This window comes from Ornithodoros turicata, chromosome 5 (assembly GCF_037126465.1).
Source record: "Ornithodoros turicata isolate Travis chromosome 5, ASM3712646v1, whole genome shotgun sequence".
Lineage (NCBI taxonomy): Eukaryota > Metazoa > Arthropoda > Arachnida > Ixodida > Argasidae > Ornithodoros > Ornithodoros turicata.
The window spans coordinates 9,672,658-9,692,017 of record NC_088205.1 but is presented as its reverse complement, the minus strand read 5'-3'; the positions used below and the strand labels follow the sequence as shown (position 1 = coordinate 9,692,017).

Below are 19,360 nucleotides of genomic sequence, written 5' to 3'. Positions count from 1 at the left end.
GCCACCGCTAAGGGATGCGAAGGGAAAAGCTGTTAGACAGATTACTCCGAGCCTGACTCAGTATAACAATAGGAGTTGATAAACGCGCTCGAAAGCAAACTCTGCTTTGTCGCGCTCAAGTTCGTTTCCGGCATGATGTGGTTGTAGAAAAGACAAACAGCGATATTAAGAGGCTGTTGAGATTGCGCGGCAGTCGAGGGGTGGTGTAATTCTGCGTCCGCAGCTTAGTGGGCACCCGTGCGTGCCCATTGTGGAGATACATATTTCTGTATTACGAGTCTTCAAAAGAAACAATGCATGTCCATCTTGGACATACTATCCCGTGTTATCTCCGGCCGTGTTGCAGCATCGTGCATTGTTGCATATGTCGTCGTTGTGCAGCCTTGCGGCACACAAGTAGTTGTCGAATGCTCTCACTCAACTGAAAAATTTCGCCACAAATTTTACCACGAAAAAAATAATATAGCGAATCCGAACACTATTTATAGCAAGTGTTCCGCCATTATGCAATAATATTTCCGAAAGCACTCACGCCTACGGATTTGAACACCGTAAGCTGCATACAAATGCCATGGCTTTCTTTTCCCCCCACTTTTTCCTTTTCTTTCTCTCTTTTCCTTTTTGTTTATTTTTATCTTCTTTCTTTTTTGGAATAGCAAGCCGGCATTAGCCCGCTTGACATTTCCATTTCTTTATTTCTTTTCATTCTATTAATCATATCCGCCCCACACCCCGTGGCTTCATCGTGTCTGGATGCCCTTCGAAGAATTATTTAGAGGTCAAGGAACAAGTATCACAAATATTCGCCACACTGAGCAAAATGCATCCTCCTACAATGACATACGAAAACACAACTATTAAAGCCACAGGGACTTCCTGTCGAGCATGTACTCGCCGTGGTTATCTTCACAGGAAACGTTTAAGTGCAGGGAAGCAAAATCCCTAAATAATTTCCTTTCCAGACTTTGTCGTCTGATGGCCGAGAGACAATCGGCTAACTTCAGTCGAGTTTCTGCCACTCGCTGCCAAATGTGAGAAGTACGGCCCGGAGTGTAGGATTACTGGAAAGGGGACCACCGCTGAGTGAATGAGCGGCACAGCCTGTGAAATTTGAACATCTGTCGTACCCCACGGTCGGTTTGGCTGCCTCCGCTTTCAAGAGCGGCCGCGTTTCGTTTCGTTTGAGGCTCATCTCAGGGCGTGTCAACTTGCTTCTTTCAGTGTGCTGCCGTGCGCTATCATAGTAGCTATTTTATTTACTTGCGCGGCTTTCTGCGACTTTAATTGCACAAAGCGAAGCGTACAGTATGTCCTCTAACGGCTCGGAATTTTAGGAGTTGCCCCAAGGGAATGCTGAGAGGCGGTCTCTGGTTCGAATTGGGAGTGAGACTAAAAGGCGGCATTGATTCACTCATTTTACTAGAAACTGTACGCGCGCGCGGTACCCCGCGTGAACCCTCGTGACGAAGAGGCATCGTCAAAGCGTTTCTGCCGTGTTTCGTTTGTTCTTCTTGTTATCTTTTATGACATTAATTTAAATTTTAAAGACATTAATTTCTCTTTATCCAGCACTCTAATGTGCTGGTTCATAATCTGCGCTCTAGTCAACTGTCTCATTGCACATTGCCGAAACATTCTACTTTCCTCTCTCTCTCTTTCTCTTTCTCATGCATTTGGAAAGCTTCCAATTGGAGCCTGTGGTTGATTACCCGCGATTGTAATCGTCTCAACAACCTAAAGCGGCTTCGAGCATCTGCTTTACTTCGTGTGACACTGATTCAAATGACAGACAGCGATAACACAACTTGGGGTTGTCTATATCTTTGCGGTGTTTCCGCAAGTGTGACGGGGAGATCTAATTCTTTCTCCTACTATGCTTCTACTTCAGCCTTATCTCTTACCTTGTTGCTCAAAATCTTGCATATGCCAATGATATAGCTTGGCATTGGTTGGAAGCTTTCATACCATATATGCCGACTCTATCAAAGCTCCGTATTTGGTTGAGCTACAATAAATGTGCAAACATTACGTCCGATTCACCATATAATAGATTCGCACTATATTCCTGGCCAGTTGTAAGCAATATACGGCGCTAGAGGGCGCTTCTAGGTTGGCAAAACGTTTATTCTGAAGCTATTCTGTCAACTGTATAAGTCAAAATGAAATATTTTAAACGTCGTCGTTGGTGCGTTCCATCGTGCATCCACATTCGTTTTGCCCGTAGGGTGTGCTCTCTGCTCACAAGGAACTCACAATATTCACCTGTTTTCCTCAGGAAGTGAAACCGAAAATTTATTATTGGGATTGTGGATCAAGAGAAATGGTTTGCATGGTGTAGTTGAAACAAGAAAAACTCTGAGCATTTGAAGCATCTATGGGCCGTACTTCGTCTTCCAGAAGTCACGAAGGCTAGATTAGTTCCAGTATATGAGAATATCTGCTCGTCCACTCAGAAACAGATAAATGCGGAGATAAATGCAGCCCTTGAGAAAGGCGTGCTCAAACATCTCCCTGCGCGCTCATTTTCTTTTTATTTTGCTGTCGTTCCTGGTCATCCTCTCGTATCCGCCTGCTCCTCGTCCAGCCTAATTTCCTCGTGAAGGTCCTTGGGCAAGAAGTCTGAAGGGAAAATTAGTGCGTAGAGATGGTACAATTTCTTCTAACACAGTATTCCCGCTCTTGTCCCTCCACATGTGTAGGTTCACCTATAGGAAGCAAGCCTCTGCCCAAGTCTACTTCAGAACATATGGCTGCTAAACGGACTTTACCCTAAACTCGCAGCCCTCCATAAGCCACATAACGTGCCGTGAGCCAAGACGCGAAAACATCTCCTTCTTACAACACGTTTCGCTCCATGTGATGTGCAAGCACCCTATTCAGGAAACCCACAAATTGCTTTCGGGTCTACAGCCACGCAAACACCGAGACACACAATAGGCGCCCTGCTGTTGTCCCTGTCAGCTACACGTTATACGCGGACATAGGGAGAACGTCCCGCGGCGCTCCGGCCACAACCGAACCACGTGTGTCTCCACGCTCGCCCCTTTGCTGTCGTGCCTGGTAGATATGGGTGCAGACCGAACCGTAGGGGATCTCAGTCGCACAATGCTCCGTCGATAAGACGTCCCATTGTTCGAGAACTGGACGTGCATTACGAGGAAGTGTAGCAAACGTGACAGGCATGCGGACGGTAAGCTAAGTTACGTAAGTCCCGTAGCGTCGTATACAGGGTGTTCAAAATTAAGCTTTCACTAGCACTTTATAAATAGGCGAACAAAAGAAAGCTGGTGCTATTTTACACGTTCCTTGAGTAAGAAACAGGTGCTACATAATTAACAGCACCTGTTTCTTACACAAGTAGCGTAAAGTTATCCTGTTTCCTGTCATCGCTGTGTTTGCGTAGCGCTCGTGAAAGCTTGTGTGCTCGTGGTCGAGCAGGCAATTTGGATAGTCGTCCTTACGCAATGATATACGTGTTCCGCGATATCGACTAAATTTTATATGCCAGGTATTGCCACTTGTGTGAGCAGCTCTGTTTTGGCGCCGTCTATGTCTTGTGTGGTGAGGTTTGGACCGTGCAAGTAATCGAACACTTGATTGGTTAGTTTTGCTTGTTATGGGGAAGAGAATGCCAGGTAGAACGACTTTCAACTATGACTCTAGATGTCTAACCCATTCTTGATAAAAAGATAAATGATAATAGGGGATGTCTAGAACTGTACCTGCTCTGAACAATACAGAAGCTGTCTCATACAGCCGCAGATAGGACGTGAACCAGATCTTCCGTTCACATAGACAGTCCTCCAACAGTAGCGAAATTGGTAATTTATATCAGTTGACATATTATCCCACGAAAATATTGCAGTTTAAGGCACTTCAATGTGACATACACGTAATGAAAGGCGATGACGATAATGATAAGGAACCGCTGATTTTAAAATGAAAGGTGTCGGAAGAGGTGTAAAACGTGATGTTTCGGAAACATATCAGAGTTAACTTCTAAACCTACCTAACAGGTTCTTAATTTTGTACGCTGGCGTCATTTTCGTTCTCTATGCCACTGGTTGAGCTCTCATTTGTCGAAACATTCTTTGTGGCAGCCGCGTAGGAGAACATACACACCACGCCCACTATGTTACAAGATGCCACGGCGAGAAACCGGTAGATATTATAGGAAGCGAAATAAATTATTTGTTATTATTGTTATTAATTCATTTATTTTATTTTGCATGTATAGGTAATTAGGTAATCGGTTCGTTTCTAGATAAGGACCACGTGGCTGCAAATTGCATGCTGCACCTACGTGGAACCCACATTTAGCGTGCAAGATCCCGTGGAATATACCCGTTTCGGCTAACCATAACGAAAAGGAGCAGAATCCACACCGGTAAAGACTGTACACTTCGCATTTAATTGACATCTTTCATTTTTCTTATCGTATACAATATGTACAGGGTGGTGCACGGTACTGTTACTGTACAGATAGCGGCTCAATGGCCCCGTATGTACATTGGAAGGCGTGGTAACGAAGACTGGGCAGTCCAAGACAGGCAAACGCTGAACTAGAGCCCGCAGGGATCAAGGTCCAGCGGACGTTTCGGTCAGCAGAGCCAAGAGCCAACATGTCACCCTAAGGGAAGAAAGAAGGAGAGGGGTTAGGATTAAGTGTGACGTGAGCGATAACGCGTACAATGTCAACAACCGGCATGAATATCAACATCAGTGACAGGAATATGCCTGCAAATTATGCACACGCCCTAGTGCAACAAAGCATTAGCACGCCAGTGCTGTAATCCGTCCCTGAACTTCACACATAATTCACATGTCACGTATTATGTCATGTCACATAAATGTATCATGTTTCGCGTATTGAAGCAGGTGGTCGTTCTGAACTACAATATGTCCCCACGACGATTGCCTAAGAATGTTCTGGAATTTCAAAATATAATGTGTACATAGTATACAATGAAATTCTGATAGAAGTGCAATTCTCTGTTTGTGGTACCACCGTCATTTTTAAACATACGACTATCTTGCTAATAACCGAATGGTGTACAGTGGATGACAGACTCAACAAATTTGCTATGGGTCTGGTTTCACCAACGCTGGTTAACTTTTAACCGAGATCAAGGGTTGCTAAAACTTTAGGTTAATAGTCATTTTTTTTTTTTTTTTACAAACATTAGTTGGTAACGTGATGAATGTTTCAGTAACAATAACTCCCTTCAGTCAAGTACAGAGTTAAGCGTCAAATTCAAGTTAAGGGACCACTGACCTCGGTTCAAATGTTAATCGGCGTTGCTGAAACCGGGCGGCATTGCTACAAAGGCAACATCGCCACGTTAGATATCGCGCTGAACTCATCTCCCCCCAGTTACACTTCACACTCTCACCGTGGCCAGTGTCGCGTTGTCAGTTCGACAAGCACAAGAACCGTTGAAAATACAACGTTTTCATTATGTCTCTCTCTTTCGCGAGGTGGTCACACATCGTCGACGAGAGGGAGCAAAAAGATCCGGCTTCCTTCGCTATTCCGGCGAAAAATAGAAAATTCCTGAAATATTTCGACGTTCGTTTTTCCATTTCCAGTACTGCACCTTCGCTAGAGAATATATACACCGGCGAATAAAAAAAAAAAAAAAAGGCAAAGAGGGGTGAAGAGAGAGGTGCTTTTAAACCAATGGACCCGGCGCTTATACTTGCGTGGCACTTTCCAAAAGCACTTTCCGATCTCCAAAGAGAGCGCGCGAGAAGGGAGAGGGTGAGAGGGACATTAAACATTTATAGTTTGTACTCGCGTTCTTAATGGAAAACGCCTGTCCATTCGATGGTTCAGGCATCCATTTAAAAAGCCACTAATGCGTTTTATCAGGAATTCGGCAACGGATCGAAGCTTTCGCCGTAGTAGTCCTTTCGAGAAACGATGTAGGGGGCGCTGTTAGCTGAGCATAATGGCGGCGGCTGTTCGACGGGTGGGTCGCGTATTTCGTTGTGATTTGATCCCAAACGGTGCTAAAACGTTTAGATGACAGCGGCGATAATGTAAAATAAGAGACGGTGGCAAATGCAAAGCGTAGTACATGCGTTGGTTATGTGTGAGTTCTTCGGTTGACTAGTGCTTTTGCTGTAGTACATTTACTTAACGTAAGTTCAGACGTGGTACGTAAATACGTATATAAACTCGGGAGGGAAGGGCATACATTCATTTTTATGTATTTGAACATAAATACAAACTACAATACTCAAAATGTGCTTACCATACAGAAATACTTTGCAATAGCCAAGTACTTAAATACAAAATACAATAAATAGCGTATTTAAATACCGTAAATATTTTCACAAATGCCTTGACTGAGTAAATAATTTTCAATAATAATTATATTACTGTTTATGAAGGGAAGTGCCTCGGGACGAGAGCCGCCGATACTTCGAACATACTGTTCTTGAACTGTCTCTGTTCAAAACTATCGGCGGTTCTCGTCCTGAGGCATTTCCCTTCATACTTCCTTTCTTTATCGCAGGATTTTCTACCCGTCTAAATTACTATTTGCGTGACCAAATAGCCAGCCAACAAACATCCAGACCAAGTCTGCAGCGTTATGCGATATTCTAACGGCCTCTCTCTCACAGACCTGCCTGGTCCCCTTCCATACCTCGGTGCTCTCTACGCGTCCCAGCAACCTTCTCCATCGACACACAAACTTTTCCCTCAGCAACCAAGTCACGCTTCATATCTCAGCCGATGCAATGCAACTGGGCCAATTAATACCCCCCAAAACGGCCTTAACGAGCACGCCAAAAAGCAAGTCTCCTACGCTAAGCCTCGTCCGGACCAGCTACCAGAACCAGCCGGGCGTCCAGCGAGCAACGCAATCGGCGAAGCAATTCCTGGAACAGATATAGGGGAGTTGCTGCCATCCAATTTCCTCGCGCCCTGCGGAGGCGATGCTGCTTTTTACGGCCAAAGTTTAATTAGCGGCGTTTGATTGGCGGCCTGTGCGAGGGGAAGAAGTGGCCGCTGGGCCACAATCCAATCAGCCGCGGAAGCGCTGTCGCTGGAACGCGTTCGCTCGCACGTGAAATAAGATACGCACCCCAAAAAGAAGAAGAAAAGAAAGGCCTAGCGCGTGTTAGGGGGGGAGAGAAAGACCAGCCCTGGGTTTTGGGCCGCGGGGGCCAAATTGGAAACCGCGCGCGGCCAGTCTTCCTAGACCTGATTGCCGCTGGCGACGCGTTCCAATTTGCCGGACCCGTGGGTTTGTTCGGAAACAAACTGCGCGTGCGGATGCTGGTGTTGCCTTCCTGAGTAGGGAAAGGGCTAATCTGCTTCCGACGGAGCACGAAGGAGGATTTGAGGGAAGGGTGGCATTAAGGGGGGGGGGGAAGGAAAGGCAAGAAGGGAGTTATTCACTTTATAGTGCGGCAGTATTTTAAATTTTCATACGGAGACGCGTGGTTGGGAAGAAATGTCATATTCGAAGTGAAGCGGAGTGCAGGTGTCAAGCTTTATTGCGCTTGCATCTTCATTTTAGCCTCGAGCTTTAGTCAGAAAGTCTCGACCACGCGGGTGTAGGCTCTGCAGAAAAAAAAAAAAATTAAAAAGAAAATAAAAACGAAAAAGACATAAACGTGATATCACACAAACAACCGAGCACACGCAGGAACTGTGAGATGGTTAAAGTTGGCATAGTTGATGAAATTTTGCGGGTTGGGGTAGTTGATGAAAGTTGATGATGTGAGGCGTAACTGTTGCGTCTGTCCTTCAGTATTTCATTGGCTGAACTAGTTATTAGCGCTGGTTATTACGCCCGAATTTCAGGTGACCAGTCCCCCGAAAAATTACTAACAAAAGGATTATTCCGGATAATATTCGGAACCGTTTCTTGTTTTCTCTCCTTGTCCGTTGTTGTTAAGTAAATTTTTTAAAAAATGTGGTCTGTATGTCTCGGCTTACAGTGACTTCACTGCTATTTCTAATCTTGAGGCCGGGGTTTTCTAGCTTGCTTCCTTTTTGAGTGTTGAAGTGAAGTTTGTTCCCGTGGGAACCTAAATACACTTCATTCGTGCCAGCAGCGTAAACGACTGATTGTATATTCGACGCCCTCAGGTTTAGAAATGCTGGGAGGTGGCAGGGTGGAATCCCACCTCCTTCCCGACGAATGTCGGCATAGTTCCTCCTGAAGTCGGCAAAGGACGTATATCAACCCTACCTCTCTCCCACTCCTTCGTGCTGTCCTCTTTCCATCTATCCCTGTCCGTCCACCATTAACCATGAAGCTAAATACGGAACAGAAAACAAAACAGAGAAGATTCATTCTGGTGTAAAGATCCTCGCGTTAACGTATATTTTCAGCATTTCTCCGTAGCACATTCCTGCTTCTTTTTATCGTATTTTTCTTTTTCTTGCTTTTTTCTTTTTCTTTCATCTATATTAATCCCTCTCTCGCTTTCTGTTAGTTTATTAGTTACTTTCTAGCTTATTTCATTTAGTTAGTTTTGGCTATTTTATTTTCTACATATATTCTACAATGAAAGTTGAAAGTCACTGAAAAGGTTAGCCAGCTGTAGGAGTCGAACCCACATCTTCTGGATTGCCGGTCCAGGGTTCTACCAATTGAGCTAAGCTAGCACGCCTTCTCAGCGACTTCCAGGGTGCGTCATCTGAAGGGACAAAGTACTATGTTGTTCCAGCCTCAGAACATCAGTTCTCTCATATATTCTACAAGTCGACACACCGTTTGACTGACCTCTCCGCTTTCCCCTTCCCCCAATCTTTCTCTCTTCCAGTTAATATATTCTTTTCCCCATCCAAACCCCAGTGAAAACAAAAAACAAAACACACACACACACACACACACAAAAAAAAAAAAAGAAATGCGGAGAAATGGGTGTTGCGGCACGAACTCCGGATCCACGAAACAAAAGTCTGTCTCTCCCGGACAACCATTTCGTTATTGTCGTTCAACTGCGTGCAGAGCAGCTGCGGCATGATATTCGATTCCCGAACCAGCAGCTTTATCAGCGTCCTTCCTTCCTTGCGGTGCGTTGGGAACAACAGCAGCGGTAAGCAATCGGCCGTGCGAGCCTTTATTTCACGACCGACCGCCCGGCCAAATCCATTAGAAGCCGTCCGCTGATTGAATCCGTCTCTGCTGTGTGTAACCGCTCCCACCTGTCACCGAACGCTAATTAAACGGAGCCGCGCGCTGAAAATCAGCACGCACAACAGCGCTCACTAAATTGCAGCCCTCCCTCCCTCTCTTGCCATCCTGCGTGTGTACGCGTGCGTGATAAGTACAAACTATATAGCCTCGCGATATACAGACGCGGAAAAGTTCAATTTTGTTGAAACAAGCAAGTGAGAGGTGGGTGAGATCGCGTGTGGCATCTTTGGGCTTTCGAATTAGACACAGCTACTCCTAAATGGAATGAGTCTCTCGTTCTCATTATTGTTGATCGCGTGAGGACGTCTTTTCCCCGCGCTTGCGTCAGCTGCTATTTCCGCTCGCAACTAATGTGTTTTATGTTAATGCGTTAAAAATGTGAAATGTGGTCGGGTGACCGCGAAGTGACAGCAAGAATTGGGGAATAATAAAACAAGGTGTTTAATAATTGGAAAATTAATTAAGCAAGTTCTATAGCGTCACAGGTGTTTTTGCTCTGTCTCTCTCTCTCTGTCCCTTTATTTTATTTCTGTTAAGGAAAGCGGAGAGAGAGAGAGAGAGAGAGAGAGAGAGATACTGTACATGATGACGATGATATGGGGATGACTTCCGCTCATTGAGCAGAATGCGGAATTGAAGAAAGCGGAGATTCTGGTGCAAGATTGAAATGTCAATAGTCCTGTTTACTCATTACTTGCAGACCAGTTATGACTGACTGAATTGTTTTTAGTCGTGTCGTGAATATATAAGTGTATATTCAAATTTCGCGTGCAACCATAGATTTTCATATTATTACCTATTAATGCACATACACGTATTTCGCACTTGCGTGTATTGCCACGTGTTATTAAATTTTCCTCAAACACGTGTATTTCGCTGTCGGATCCTCTTAAACACGCCCTCGTGCTTTCATGTGTTTGTGTTCTCTCTCTCTCTTTCTTATCCGTCCTGTCCAATCTTCTGGTATTTCTGTTGCAGCAACGTAAAAACAGCCAGTCACTTTCTGAGCAGCCTACCAACAATCAACAAACAGCTCTTAACTTAGATTGAGTTGAACAATTCATTAGTCCCTCGTTCATCTTACAAAGTTTTCTTCTTTTTTTTTCTGTTTTCGACCTGCTCAATAAAACTGCCATAATGCACTTAGCGTCACTATAGTAAACAGCACTGGTATGCTTAAGTGGTCAAGCCATTAAGCCTACAAAGTGGAGGAAGAAAAAAAAAATTCTTAAAATGGGGCCATCAACCTCCTGTCGGAATAAAGACCAGAAAGGGGTGTAAGGCTTTGTCCATTTAAAAATGTTATCTCGGGCCATTTCAGCAGATGTGCAATGCACGTAAACAAAATAAATAAATAAATAAATAAAATAATAATAATAATAACTCTCAGCATGGCTTCCAAGCATCATTGTGCTGCTTAATGAACACATCACGGCCATCTTTACCTGCGGCTTCTACGCCAGATAGGTAAGATAAGCCTGCAGTATAGCATTAGAGCTCCTCGCGTATATGATGCGATGCAGGTGTTTTTTTATTCGATGCTACGGCTACTTACGGCTATTAGGATGTATGGATGTGATACATATTAATTTAGGAGCATCGACAAGTGGACGACGTTCCTTCGCCCAGGACGGATTAGCTCTTCTTTTAGTTTCTTCCGTGCTTCGCGGCATTGACACGGGGGGGGATGTCAATGCATTAATCGCATTTACGCCTTAGATGTATAACACGTGTTTGGAAGCTGGTCGGGTATGGGTTACGAGTTATCGGTGGTTCGACTAGGGATGACAGCTAACGTATGGACAAGGTCTTGCGGTCTAGCGGACAAGGTCTAGCGCTTTCGGTTTTTATTTTTGGGCGGATTCGGCGTATGTTTTTCGGTGTTTATTGATATTTCACGAAATCGGCGTTTTTCGGTGTTTTTCCTGGCGTGTACACGGCTTACCCGACAGTTATCGGCGAATAGAAATCACGATGTAATTTAAGTGCTGTGCGTCTAACGCAGCCTTTATGGTGCGTTAGGCGTTACGGTGGCGTTTTAAGGCGAGCTAAAGAGTAAACTGACATTTTTCACAACCACCGTGTTTCTGTATGGTTTTCTTATCTGCATCGACAACTTGCTGGGCATGTGCAGCGATTCATCTCTGTCATCGTTCCTGGAAAGTCCCTCTGTATTCGGTGTTTTTCGATTAAAACCGAATGAGGGAAAATTTACTCGACGTATGGTTTTCCGTGTTTTTCGATTAAAACCGAGAGCATGAAACCCTACGTATGAAACGATTACTTTATGCGGTGACGATATATGCACTGCGTCAGGGGACTTTCAATGTCCCTGTCTTTCTGCATTACTTTTTTTTTTTGTGTGTATTGCTCCTCTGTATTGTGTGTTGGCTTCTCCAGGGATCCGTTATCCCCAGACATGACATTCCGGCAACCTATAATCTCCCAGTTTCCGTCATGAATAGCCTCTGAATGTATTTCGCACTTGTAAACAGCTCCACATTATGCGACGAAAGGATGACCAACCATCCTGCAAACATTCCCCCCGACAAGACCTCTCATACTATAAGGGGAACGAAAACTGTTGCGAGCCTAACGGCGTCTACAGCCTTCACTATCAAAACAGCTACATAGAATCATCTTCCAACCCAGAACCGCCACAGCGAAAGAGCAAAAGGAAATCCTGTCCAAAGTTTAGTTGTCTCGTATCTCGCATCTTGACCTAACGAGCATGCTGTAACGACCTTCTCTCTCTCTCTCTCTCTCCCCCGAAACACTTAACGTTTGACCACATGTTCGAATAGCACGCACCCTGCGGTCGAAGGGCCATTATGCTATCGGCCAGCGTCCCGTACAAGTCCTCTACCCGGCGAGCGAAGACTTGCGCAGCATTCCGATGCTTGTGACGGGACGGAGCTTCCGATAAGCCGTTGATGCCGTACGCATGCGTCTATGTACCAAAGGCGCCCGTAATGCACTGGCAACGGCAGCAAAAAGAGCCTCACATTATGGACGTCCATTAGAGGCCTTCCGGTGGCCACCACTCGCTCATGCTGTACGGGGCTAAGCGACTTTAGAAGCCTCCCCATAGCACTATCCCCCGTATAGTTCGTGTTTCTGATTGTGTTCCCGTTGATGGAATATACGTAAGCTTTATCTCTTTCGTTTTCTTCTATTTGTGCTTCTCGCTTTTGGGCTCGTCGTGGCTTCTGTGCCTGAGTGACTGACCTGCACGAACGAAAGGTTGCGCGAGGGTCGTTGAGCGGAGAGAAGGTTGGATAAATTGTCAGACATTGTAGAGTTTTAAGGCTGGCGGCAAGCGGCTTGTTTTTTTTTTTACTTTTACGTGGCCGTCTAAGGGGGCGATAAAGTTAACGTCGCTTCCTACAATTATATTGAATATATTAAATGATATTGAATATATCTGCTCGTGTGGCATAGTGGGTTTTCCTGGGTTTTCCGTCACACTTTCCCGAAGAATGTTGGCACAGTCCCCTGATATACAAACCCCCTGTCCCTCACTCCTTCCTACTGTCCTCTCTCCATCTGTACATGTCTGGTGTACGCCGCTCATAGCCGCAGTTGCTTCACGGCGGTAACACGGAATTAAAAAGTATTAAATGTTATAATCCTTAAGATATTGAAAAAAAAAAAATATGAGAGGGCTGCCAGTCTGGCATCCGCGAATGATTTTGCATAATATTGCCCTGTGTCTGTCATTCTCAACTGAAGGAAACACAAACAGAAATACAAATATACTCATGAAATGTAAACGCGATAAACCACTGCAATTTTTTTCGCGAGTATCTCAGCTCGTATAGAAAATAATGCAGGAATACAGGCCGTTGTCATTTGTGCAGGTGTTCAAGTTAACCTTGACCTTAACAGCGCAGTGAAGGTCTGTAGGAAACAAATGCTTCACACCGGTGTATACGCTCCCTCTCCTTTGACGTTCGCAGGTATAATGTCATAAGTCGGGGAACCAAGGACGAAGGGTGTGCCTCATTATATGTCTTACGGATTGTAAGAAAACTGAGAAGAGAAACAAAAAATTAAAACAGAGAAATTTCCTTCATTTCGCTAGTTGTTACCACGAAATAGTTCCCCTCCCCCCCTTCCTCGTGGTGGTGGTGGTGGTGGTGGTGGTGATGATGGCGAAAGGACTCGCCGTTGTCGGCCTCACAGAGCTGGGCAACTTCACGACTGACGCCCTAGGGAATGTGCGTCGTGGGCCGACTTCTAAGAGAACTGTGCCGACACATGTCTGAAAGCGTCTGAGGAAACCTCAGGAAAATCCCCAGAGAGCACAGCCGGCCCCGGGATTCGAACCCGGGTACCTCCCAGTCTCGACCCCCCCTCTCCCCCTCTCCTTGTAGGCATGTCATACCATCGCCATTGAACCCAAACTCTACGAACCAACAACATGCACGTGATGATGATGACATGAGGTAGTCTCGCAGCCCTTCGACCGCGTGACAAAGTCCCGTAAAAAATAATAAGAATAATAACAAAAAAATAAAATAGGCTTCATACATTGTCTCCTCGTATCTTTCACCAATTTTCCCCTCCAGCTGCTTCAACTCTCCTGACATATACAACGCCATAACGACATCCGTGCCGGGCATCTCAAACTCGCACATCCGTCCCTTCCAACTGCTTCCATATATATTTATAATCACGTTGAAAAAAAAAGAAAAATGAAGAAGCCTTCTGAAATTAAGGTGCGTCCGGCCCCATAACGATCTTCAGCGTCAAAAATGAAATTATAAAGAACGTATTGCGGACGTCTTTTCCCGAGCCCAGATTGCGGTCGTCCAATTAAAGATGTCTCTAAAAGCATCGCCGAGAATGGCTTGCGTGCGGAAGATAGCATCTGAGAAACCGCTTTTCCAACTGTCCGAAGAGAATCCTCGCGGCTGAATATTAATCCCCGTCGATTTTTCTGTTTTTTTTTTTTTTTTGCTATGTCATCGAAACTGTCGTGTGCTTTTTCCCGGACTCACTTGGGTATTATATCTAATTGCGTGCTGATGAGGTTGATGAAACACACACGTTTTTGCTGTGCCGTAGCTGGTCAAGCTGAATGCATTACATGAACTGGTGCCGGTTGCAATGTGTGACCTTCTTGATTTCTCGCGTAAACTGGAAATGTTGATAGGATGTTTAGTCGACATACAACGGTGTGTCTGAGTGCGCCGTAAAAATGACGTAAAAATATAACAGTGTCGACGGTTCAACGCTTTTGTTTATTGCTCATTGAAGCGCAATCTGTAGCTTGTGGTTCATGTAGTGGGACATCTTTATTCCGACTTGGGTCCGAACGCGCTTATTATGTTTTTATCAATTCGAATTTGCAGAATGGGAAGAATATCGGGCATAATTTCGCGAGACCACTTTTTGACACAAACACGAATGACAACTCCTTTTACAATATCGCTTCCTGTAAACGACTTCTTGAGCTCCAAGTCAAGGATAACAAAGCATTATACGAAGGTATATTCTACTTCTCGTTCTCTAAATTTCTGTGACGACGAAAGTTATGCCTTAATAGAAATCAGAATTTTCAAACACCGGCAATTCTAAACATGAGTTGGAATCCCTTAGATTCAAGAAATACAACGAGTCATATTTGCAATTAATACCGTAATCAATGAATAAATTCCAAAATAAATCACGCTTTGTTGAGAGACTATACCATCTTCATGCATATTATGTAGTGTACATAATGTAATTTCCACTTATATAATATGTGCACACTATACATATTATGTAGTGTAAGTACATAATACATTGTTCCATGTATAGTATATAAGATATGCGCAATACTTGTTCCGTTGTAAAATCGTTTTGAGTGTTCTGTACCAAGTGATATAGGAGTGTCTGAAAAGGCTGAACCACATGGCACGAAAAACTGTCCGAAAACTGTTCGAACCGAAATCGAGACCGAACTTTTTTCTGTGCGTCACTGCATGCTACCGAAATGCACCCCGAATTTCGGCCGATGACTTCAGGCCTTGGAGAACATCGCCTTTCAACACTCAATGAGATAATCCCTGTATTCATAGAAGTAGAAATCGCACACACGGCAACAGTCGACCCGATTGCTACGTCGTCGTTGCTATGGCTCTCCTTCCGGCTGAATAGCCATTGGATGCTTCTACTTTTTCGGTTGGCGTCACTTACTATTTCGGAGGAGAAATCTGGCTTGGTCAGATCGGGCCGAATGCGGCCCGAAATTCTGTTCCCCGAAAAAAAGTTCGGTCCCGAGTTCGGTTCGGAAAGAATTCGGGCGCTTTTCGGGCCATGCGGTTCACGCTTAAGTGCAGAAACAATGCCATCGGATCTCGGACCATGAAAATATGTCAGAATCACGGGATCCGAACACTAACGTGGACACGCAAAGTCTGGATGGCATCTGCTTCAGCCTATCACTGCGAACTATTTCAAACACAAGACTTTCTCTGGCTACTCAAGAGGCCAATGGCAGCGCGTCAACATAGCTACGGCCTCCGAAAGCATGGTCGTGATTGGCGGACTCTTAATGACTAGGTCATTTAAGCGATCAGACTTTGCTTATCTATCATTGACAGAGCCTCGTCATGCAGCTCCTGGCAGCTTTTTGCGTCTTCCTGGAAGCCTTCCTATACATTCTGATTGCGAATGCGAATAGAGGATTCACAATTCCTCCTGAAGTCTGCCCAGGACGCATACTAATCCCCCTGTCTCCCACTTCTTCCAGCTATCCTCTCTCCATGTGTCGACGTCTGTACGTCGCCCATATGGTCACACTTGCTTCGCGGCGCTAACGCGTAATTTAAAGAAGAACGAATAGGGGATTCATTCATTCATTCATTCATATTTAATTCTGCGGTTTGCCAAAATCACTTCCAGTTACACAATTTCTTCAGCAACGCCGAATCAGCGCAACCTTGACACTACACAGGGAACTCTCACGCGCGGCGTGCACTCTTCCAGCGCGTCTCGCAACGACATAGAGAAGTGACACCGCCGCCGCCTCTCACGCCATCGCCAATACTCTCTAAGGAGAAACAGAGTAGTGCATCAAAATGCCATCCCGCTGTTCCGCTAAGCGGCATCCATTAGCCGACAACACGCACGTGCGTAGAACAGCGCGCAAGGATACATTTATACGTGTCTGTATCAAAGACATGCGAGGGGCAGCCTCTTAGTTTTAATGGACGCCGACCCGAGTTTGGCCATAATACATCAGCATGGCTCTCTTCCGTGTTACCCCTAATGGATAAAATGCGCTGCTGAGGGACGCTAAAAAGCCTTTTAAGTCCACTAAAAACCATTTCGTAGTTGTTGCAGCGGTGCAGAGGTAAATAAGGGGGAAAGTGTGCTCCGCTCTAATGGGCCTACCAAAGAGGATGGCTTGCATTCGGAAATCCGTCTGGGCCCGATGGTTTTCCAAGGCGGAAGCACTCACTCTCTGTGTGTGTTGTGGAGGCAAGAGCTAAAAGCTGCGCATTCTGCGTGCTTCCACCCAGGGGAATGTACAAGGGGGGAGGGCCGTCAGGTGTATTCGACTGCTCTCGGGGTATGCGGGAAAATAGTGGTGGTAAGCCCAGTGACGGGACCCTTGAATTCCGGGATGGAACCGCACCCTTAAGTGTCTAGACCAGCCACGTGATCATTTTGGACGCTGCGATTGGACATCTGTTAAGACGTCACTGCAACTAGGTTGCTGCTTGTCGTCGTTTAGGTGGTGGTGGTGGTAGTGTAGATGCTTGCCGTATTCGAGGGTGCGCTCCATGCGTATGCCAGTCAATAGACCTCTCCCTGTTCGTAAACAAATGACGTCATAGTGTTCGACAGCGCCACCAATGTGGTAGAGTTGAACTACGCTCGAAGCTAGGGGCGAACAAGGTCGCGCCCGAAAGCCACGGTCTTGAGGGGATTACGATGGTCCCTGAAAGGGACGCGACCTTTGGTCCTACTTTTCTTTCATAGGAGGCAGCGAACAAGTGCCCATTCGTGGAACCCTGCCCTCCCCTTCCGATTTGTTTCGGTTTCAGTCTGTCTACCAGCCTCATGATGACGTTGCTCTGGTAGAGGTCTACTACCCTTCGTAAGCCGCTGAGACACTGACATTTTTGCGTCATGCTTGGAGCGAAAAGGGGACAGTACGAGCAATACAGAGTCAAATTTTTCTCAGTATTAAGTGATCTTTCAGCTGTCAAGGTTGCCGCAATTCGTTTATAAAGGCCTAAAATAATTCGCATTATTAGAATTAGAAACAAGATGTTGCGAATAGTTTACGGCGACACCTTGAGACAGGCAACAGATAGTTTGTCGTTTTTTGTTTGTTTGTTTTAACTTCGAAGTAGCACGCCGACTCAACTGTGGTAGCACCATGTACGCAGGTGCGAAGAAACGGTGGGAGCATGAAAGGAACTTCAAGTGGAACATTTAGCTTGGAAAATGTGAGGGATAGTCTGCCGGGAGCCCCCAATATCACCTGGAGTGACCAGCAAGCTTTAGCCCAGGTCCTATGGTCGATTCGCTGAAGTCCTGGCTTACATGTGCTCACCCCATAAATGGACGAACAGAACTGACATCGAAACTATAGCTCTATGGGGAACACGAAGCAATAAAAACGGAAAATAGCACTGCTTGAAGTTAGGCGACCGTAAGGCCACACTGTGACCTCACTGCTGTGAAGCAGATGCATCACGTCCGGAGCAGCCAATATTTCGAACAACAGGCTCTGTTCGACTCCCGACCTTGAGGCTCCTGCTTCGACCGATACACACTTTTGGTTTTCTCTTCAAGTGCAAAATGACACTGCAAGAGGCTATACTTACATCCACACACGCCTTGGGAATTCGGCGTTCATCAGGACCTGCCAGAGATCGTTGGACTAGTGCGCCGGGTACTGTCTCCTAGTCCGAAGGAACACGACAGATCGGGCCGAAAGTGAGGAGTTCACGTGCACAGCACGGGGTGGTTCAACGCGCACTTTAAAACACACACACACACACTTAGCCGTATGCTGGACGACGGACTGGGACGTTTTCCTCTGGATTCGAGAAGAGACGTCGCTGTATCTCTGATGAGCGGGTCTGCTGGTTGTCCACTTTCGTACTTTCATATAGAGCAGCTGACCTCTGCGCCAGCTATATATTTGTTAAATATTTTCGTTTAGACTCCTTTTTTATAACTTAATGTTCTTGACTAGATGTGCAGGCAACAACGTAGACGTGGGGCCCGGTATTCTTCTTTTCTTTCTTTTTAATCCTCTCGGGGCACTGCTTCTACTGCTGGTAGTAATGTGGTACTAGGGCTACGAGAGATAATCCTATAATGGGTGTAATATGAAAGGATAAGTTCGCTTTTGCAGCATCGGTCGCGTGACTAGAACAACATAGTGTTCTAGGAACTGTAAATAACGTGACGACATGATGTATGAAATAAACCTCTTCACCGCTCGCTCCATGAGATTTTGAAACACCATTCCCATTTTACCATCGATGGGGCGAACACGGAACAATCTAATAACACATTTCCACGAGACGACCAAGATACTTTCTGCACCACGTGGTGATTTTCCTAACCTGACGCATTTTCGTGACAAATTCTGTGCACAACAGACCTGCTCACACAGTGAAACCCACGTCCGTTCCCTATCATCACACTCTGACTCTTTCTTTTGTCCACTAGCTAAAGTCCGGCTTGCAAGCTGAAACTGGCGCATGGTGTCCAACGCCCCCGGCGTTGTTGGCGGTGCTTCTTCCACGACCGCCTTTGTCCCTGGGTCACTTGCCGTCACTCAGCAGCGAATCAGGGCTGCCGTAGCCACTGGATGCGTCGTCTTGCGTCTGAAGACTCCGGTTGTCCAAGGCGTGCCGCTTGAGGCCTTGAAGACCTCCTCCAGTGTTTGGTCCAACTGGAGGGGTTCCGTTCGCGGGACGACCTCCTGGCGTGTTAGAGGGCACGGCCGGGTTGGAGCTGTTGACATTATTGCTGTGGTTAGCGTTGGTACTGTTGGGAGTGTTGTTGTTGTGGCCGGGGAACGGCACGTGGTGAAAGGAGAGGCGCTCTTCATAGTCGTACTCGCAGAGTATTTTGTTGTCGAACAGGTAGAACCGGTCACCGACGCAGAACCTGAAGAGTTTCAAGCGGTGTTTAACAATTTCAGTTCTTTGTTCTGTCTGTCATTGCATTATTGTAAA

At 45.7% G+C, this 19,360-nt stretch overlaps 1 protein-coding gene and 1 long non-coding RNA gene across 6 annotated transcripts in view; one reads left to right on the top strand and one right to left on the bottom strand.

Annotated features, from left to right (window-relative positions):
* LOC135393985 (uncharacterized) overlaps positions 1-19,360 on the top strand; it is a 416,022-nt gene that overhangs the window by 154,205 nt on the left and 242,457 nt on the right. The window lies entirely within an intron of this gene.
* The window catches only part of LOC135393975 (LIM domain transcription factor LMO4.1-like), a 56,236-nt gene continuing 41,268 nt past the window's right edge, over positions 4,393-19,360 (bottom strand). The window contains exons 5-6 of the mRNA XM_064624382.1: positions 17,993-19,292; positions 4,393-4,630 (exon numbers count right to left, since the gene is read on the bottom strand). Of these exons, the coding sequence (XP_064480452.1) occupies positions 18,944-19,292 (349 nt within the window). The 3' untranslated portion in view covers positions 4,393-4,630; positions 17,993-18,943. The remainder of the gene's footprint in view (positions 4,631-17,992; positions 19,293-19,360) is intronic.